The following is a 6,000-nucleotide window of genomic DNA, read 5'->3' as shown; positions in this document are numbered from 1 at the left end:
ATGAAAATCCAGTGCTTGTAATTTCAACTCCAGTGCAGAAACAAAGCAGGGAAAAGGGAATTAATTGGAGCCCACATTAGATAATTGGGAATGTAGTAAGGGCAGCAGTTCCATAGTATGTATCTATCACAAGAAAATGAAGAGATCACACAAGAGGGGTGTCTGAATGAGTAAAAATTCCTCTTGAAACAGTCTGAGAAAAACTGTGAGGGAGAGCAACTGTATTTATTTTGGCAAACCTGAGACCAGATATTTTTCTTTTGTGTGTTTTATTCCCCTTGCAGATCCTGATGCCGGAAAATAATTGAAATGAGCAAAGGAGATCGTAATTACTGTAAGTTTGTCTGCTACAATCTGGAAATTATAAAGTACTGCAGGTTGCTCCAGGCTATAAATCCTAACCCAAAGCCACGTGCAAAGCCTTGGAAAATTAAAATGCTGCAATTGGGTTTAACCAGCCAAAAAACCCCAGCTGCTGAGTCACTCTGACTACACAGTACTTCAACTGTTAAAGGATGTATTGCAGCACCCTGAGGAATATATCAGAGGAATAACAAATTGTCAAAGCACATGTGTAAACAAGCTTTGCCAACACTTCAAAAAATCTTTGAAATTATTCATAGAATCATTTAGAATAGCAAAGACCCTTTAAATCATCGAGACCAAATGTTAGCCTAACACTATCATGTCCACTACAAAACCATATCCCTAAGTACCATGCTTATTAAAAATAAAGGAACTTACATTGAAAACAACTTTTCTTTTTTTCTTTATTTCAATGAAAAGCTGTTTACATGGATATAGAAGCCATCCTAGCTCCCCCACAAAACTTTTGAAATTATCCTGATGGATACAAAGCATGATTAAACTCTGTCAGGTCAGCATTTGAAAAATACTAAACAAAACAATGGTATCTTTTATGCAGTTTATCTTGATATGCAAAAGTTGTAACTATTACAGTTATTGTCTGAAATAGAATATTGAATTCCCAATAAATGTGTGAAGCACAGTAATATGAGAAATGTGGCATAAAGTAGGGAAAAAAAAAACCATGCATCAACATTCTTCTCTTTAACTTTAATGCAAGATTTTTTTTTTAATCTCAGTTTTCAGTAAGAATTGACAATCATCTTTAACTGAAGAAGAGTTTATGACTTCATCTGGCTGTTGAAGAAACCCAAAGAGCAACCACAAACACCAGCTTGCTGTTTATCCATGATGCTTAACTGCTGTCATACTCTATTATCACCTTGATCTATGGCAGCTGCTATGGGCCAGGCTTTGGGGGCACAGTGAGAGCAGGGTACCCACATGAGCTGTGGGTGAGACTGTCACCTTCCAGATCATGTCACACACCAAACTACTCAACACATTCAGTCCCTAGGACTCCTCTGTGCACCTTCTGTGACCCAGCACAGGGCATGCACTGCTCATCCCCATGAAAGTGTGGGCCAAGGGCTACACTGGATACAGCAGCCAGGCTGCAACACAGTTCCTGCTCAGTCAGCACACGCACAGCCCACAGTAATCCCCTGTAGAACTTTTCATATCTTCCCATAAAACAAAACAAAACAAAAACCCCTCAGCAAATAGTACTAATTAGAGACTTATGCATTTACAAGAGCATAGTAGTGCCCTTCCTTTGCCAGTAGCTGGCTGTGGGTGCCCTGCTCAACCACCCTGCCGTTCTGGATCACCACGATGATGTCAGCTGTCTGCACGGTGGACAGGCGATGAGCGATGACGATGCAGGTCCGACCTTGCCGGGCGTTATCCAGAGCTTGCTGGACAATCTGCATACAGATACCAGGAAAATGCTGTTAGCACCTCAAAAGGCTTCCCTTGTCCTAGGAACTACATTTGATTTCTCACTCTCTTATCACCTGAATACATCTCCCACAGATATACAAGTCAGTGCAACCAGAGACCTTTGCTCAACAGGATTTCTCACTGAGGTCAGTGAGCCTGATCAAACAAATGTGAGACATGGAGAAGTGGGTTCCTGAGCATCCAGCTTGCGTCAGAACACAAATTCAGTGTTTTCCATCTACTACATCTGATAGGAAGACAACTGAGGTGTATCAGATCAGTGTGGAGTTTTATACTTAAAGCTTCAGGTTTTTTTTATTTAGTAAATATAAACAGCTTCCTAGTATAGTTCAATTCAAACCTTTCAGGTGGAAAACCTACTGTGATACACCTAACTTGTTTCATAATTGAGCATTTGTAGCATGTGTACTTTCATTTTATACTACAAAATCAACTAGCCATGTACATAGGCATAAGTATTTCACATAATAATAATTATTCACCTTTTCGCTTTCTGTGTCAAGAGCAGAGGTAGCTTCATCCAGGAGCAGAACAGCAGGATTACGAACCAGAGCACGGGCAATTGCTATTCTTTGTTTTTGACCTCCAGAAAGTTGTGTTCCTTTCTCACCCACCCGGGTATTATATTTCTGGATGTTAAAAAATAAAAAAATCACCAGTGAATACTCTTAGAGAAGGAAGATTAGAAAAGTAAAATTTTATGCATGGCTATAAAAGCATTTTCATCTTGAAAGAAAGAATAGTGCAAGCAGTTTTAAGAAAGCTAAAGCTTTATAAACATCTCTAGTACAAGCAGTTATATATACAGCCCCAAACATACCCAGCCTGAAAATTTACTCCCTCAAAGACTGGAATATGCTTTAAATGGTACCAGCAATGAGGCATCTACAGAGTTTAAGATCATAAGATTAACTAACAATTTAATTCTAACTGACATATACATGAAGAATTTGATGCTGCAGTGCTTGTGAATTAAGAATCTCATACATCATTAGTAGTAATGAAGATGAAATATTTTTCAGCATTATTACCTCAGTTTCAGATACACAGAACTACAGTGAAAAGAAGCATTCAAAGTATTCTCCTTTGTTAGAACCAAACTCGTGTCAGGCATGAAGGTCAAATGCCACTTTTGATTTACTGCCCCTCTGTATTTAATAAGAAACACTCCCTGTGCATGTCCCTTCAATTAGAAATAGACTACTTTGTTTTACTAAATTTCTTTAGAAAAATAAAATGTCTTTATCAGAGTTTCTGCTGTCAAGGAAAAATATATTAAAAAGTTATTATGAGCGCTTACTTGTACATAGAACATTCTCTCATTTCCCTTTCCCCATCTCCCCCTCAACCCCCAAATATTCTGGGTTGTCCACCACTGTAATAATGGAAACATTGACTTTTTTTTTAACAAACAAAAAAGGATTTTAATCTTGAAACACACTAACATTTTGAAACATAAAGGCTATTATATTAGGGGAAACAAAAGTGCTTATTTTTAATTTGATCTGTGCAAGTGAGCACTACCTTGATTTCTCCATATCATTCCAAATACATGATCTCACTGTGAAGAGAACATCACTGTCTCTTACCTCTGGCAGTTTTTCAATGAAGGCATGAATATTTGCTGCTTTAGCTGCTTCTTCAATTTCCTCCTGACTAATAACCCTACTGTTGTCTCCATACTGGATATTTTCAGCAATGCTGCAGTCAAATAAAATGGGCTCCTGTGACACCAGGCCCAGCCGGGACCTCAGCCATTGTAAATGCAGAGATCTGGTATCAAATCCATCTGCTACCTAGAAAAAACAACAGAAACATGATGCCAAGCTGGCTACTGAGCTCATCCACACAGACCGGCTGTAAAAAGGAAACATGAATTCTAAGAGAAAGCCCATTATGTATTAGTTTCCCAGATGAAACCAAGTAAATTTTTTGCATGCAAAAATTGGAAAAGATCCGGCAGAATAGATAAAGTATTTTCCATCATTAGTTTTAAATTTTGCATTGTTTTGCTTCAATTTCCTAGCAGGCAGAAACAACATGCAGGTAAGAGGCTGTTCTTGCAGTCCTTCCAGCCCTACTGAAGCACCAGAAAGCTCATGGGAAAGCCTGTCCCTTAAGAAGCTGAACACAACAATAAATATTCTCAGCTGCAGGCCTTTCAATCTTACAACCTCCAAGGAGGTTTCTTTCAAATTTTATACCCATTAACAGAGGTTGTATCAAAAAGCCCATTTGAACCTCCTGATAGTGACACAATAACATCTATGTGAGATTGCATTTGTGTCACCTGAAACACATTATCTGTGTCCCTAATGCGTTAATTCACATCATCAAGAAAACTTGCACACTGACAAGCATCACTGACGTTACTGTTATGCCCCTGTCTGACCAGAGTGTGAAGAGCCTTGGGGAGGAAATGCAGTTGGACATGGTCATTCCTTTCCCAGGCAAGATCTGTGACCTGAGCAAGCACAGTGTGCTAACATGGATGCTGCTGCTGGTGCACATGGGCAAATGCACAGGGAAGGCAATGGCAAGGGTTTTGGGGTTGTCTACAGATCCACTGGAGGCACAGCCTCAGTAACTCACACCTCTAAAAAAGGCATCACAGCAGAGGGACTACCAGGCTTGTCAAATGCCTCTGAAACCTTGGCAGATAAAGTCCTGTAGATTTAATTACTTTTAATAGCCACCCAAGTCTATTTTTACCACTTGTCCTTCCACAGGGTCATAAAATCTCTCCAGGAGCTGAATGGATGTGCTTTTGCCACAGCCGCTGCTTCCTACTAATGCCAGAGTCTGTCCTTTGTTAACCTTCACGCTGAGTCCTTGCAAAACCTGAACTTCTGGCCTTGTTGGATATACAAAATGGATGTTTCTGAATTCAATGTTGCCTTCAAAATGGCTCTGAAAAGCAGTAGAGAGTTCACATGCTCATGTTAGCATTTATTATTTATTGTTATTAACTGTAACACTTGTTAAGACTTGGTTATTAAAGTGAGAGATCCAAGAAAGTTTGGGAGGGTGTTTCCAAAAGTGCTTTTGAAATTCTTTTAAGTGACATAACTGAGTATAGTATAGTCATAGGATGAACTGCAGATGCAAGTCACTACATCCTTTTGGAGAAGTCTTCTGCATCTCTTGTATCTATTTTTCAGCTCATCTTTGAAAAACTATCACAGAATAAGCTGAGGTAGAAGGGACTCTCTGGGATCAGAGTCCAGCTCCTGGCCCTGCACAGGACTATTCCCAAGAGTCACACCATGTCTTGAGAGTATTGTCCAAACACTTCTTGAACTCAGTCAGGCTTAGTGCTGTGATCACTTCCCTGGGGAGTCCATTCCAGTGCCTCACCACCCTCTTAAGAAAAATAGGCAATATCCATATTTTTCATTTCTAACATATTTGAGACATTTTTGCTTGTGATATAAACTGCATAATTTGCTTTCCTGATCTCACTCTGCAGGTAGCACACTTTGAACAAACGTAATACAAGGTCAAAATCAGAGATTAAGATAGCAGAGCTAAATTCTTCAGTAGGTTATTCACAGGCACAAAGGACAAGCTGTGTTTTAAAAAGCAGTGATAGTTGTTAATTAGCCATTCTGGCCAGGCTGATATTTAAGCACAAGTGGAAGAAAGGGGGAACATGCCAAGGCTGTTGCCTGTCCTGTTCTTTGGGGTATGAACCAGCTCCCTGTACATGCCAGCAGCACCACAAATATGATGCTCTCACAGCAGGTGATAACCTAATTTGATGGACTCAAAGCTTTTCTTTGTTAAGTCACAGGCATCACTGGTAGTTAAGTCCAGTCTATATTAGAAATGTTTTCACTTAAGTTTTATTTTACTGGAGACCTTCTGCTAAGTCTTTCAATGTCTGCGCCAGAGAACCCTGGTTCAAGAAAATATGCAAGTGTGCTCAGAGCTTTAAAGGCTAAAAATCCTGTCTGTAAAGCTTGAAGTTATAGAAAACTGGATTTATGGCTTCCTGAGTAGGAGCTACCTTCTAAACCTACATGAGAAGTTAATTTTAAATTTAGATGAACTTGGATGTGCCAGTGTAATCCTTCCAGAACATGCAAATTGAAAGCATTACATTCAGAAATTTGACAAATGCTGAGGTCAGCATCCTTAATGTCAATTTTGGTTTAGAGGCAAGGCTCT

General features: G+C 39.4%; 1 protein-coding gene across 7 annotated transcripts in view; it reads right to left on the bottom strand.

Moving 5' to 3' along the window:
* Positions 1-745: 745 nt before the first annotated feature.
* Positions 746-6,000, bottom strand: part of ABCB5 (ATP binding cassette subfamily B member 5) — a 50,170-nt gene continuing 44,915 nt past the window's right edge. For 6 of the 7 annotated variants that reach the window (XM_069007088.1, XM_069007087.1, XM_069007089.1 and 3 more), the window contains 4 exons: positions 4,543-4,740; positions 3,420-3,626; positions 2,313-2,459; positions 746-1,793 (listed from right to left, as the gene is read on the bottom strand). In XM_069007088.1, coding sequence (XP_068863189.1) covers positions 1,608-1,793; positions 2,313-2,459; positions 3,420-3,626; positions 4,543-4,740 — 738 coding nt within the window. In that variant the 3' untranslated portion in view covers positions 746-1,607. Of the gene's footprint in view, positions 1,794-2,312; positions 2,460-3,419; positions 3,627-4,542; positions 4,741-6,000 lie in introns of those variants that run through there. The other variant, XR_011148998.1, reaches the window with a different exon arrangement.

This window comes from Aphelocoma coerulescens, chromosome 2 (genome assembly GCF_041296385.1).
Source record: "Aphelocoma coerulescens isolate FSJ_1873_10779 chromosome 2, UR_Acoe_1.0, whole genome shotgun sequence".
NCBI classification, from domain to species: Eukaryota; Metazoa; Chordata; class Aves; order Passeriformes; family Corvidae; genus Aphelocoma; species Aphelocoma coerulescens.
This window is presented reverse-complemented; position numbering and strand designations above follow the sequence as displayed.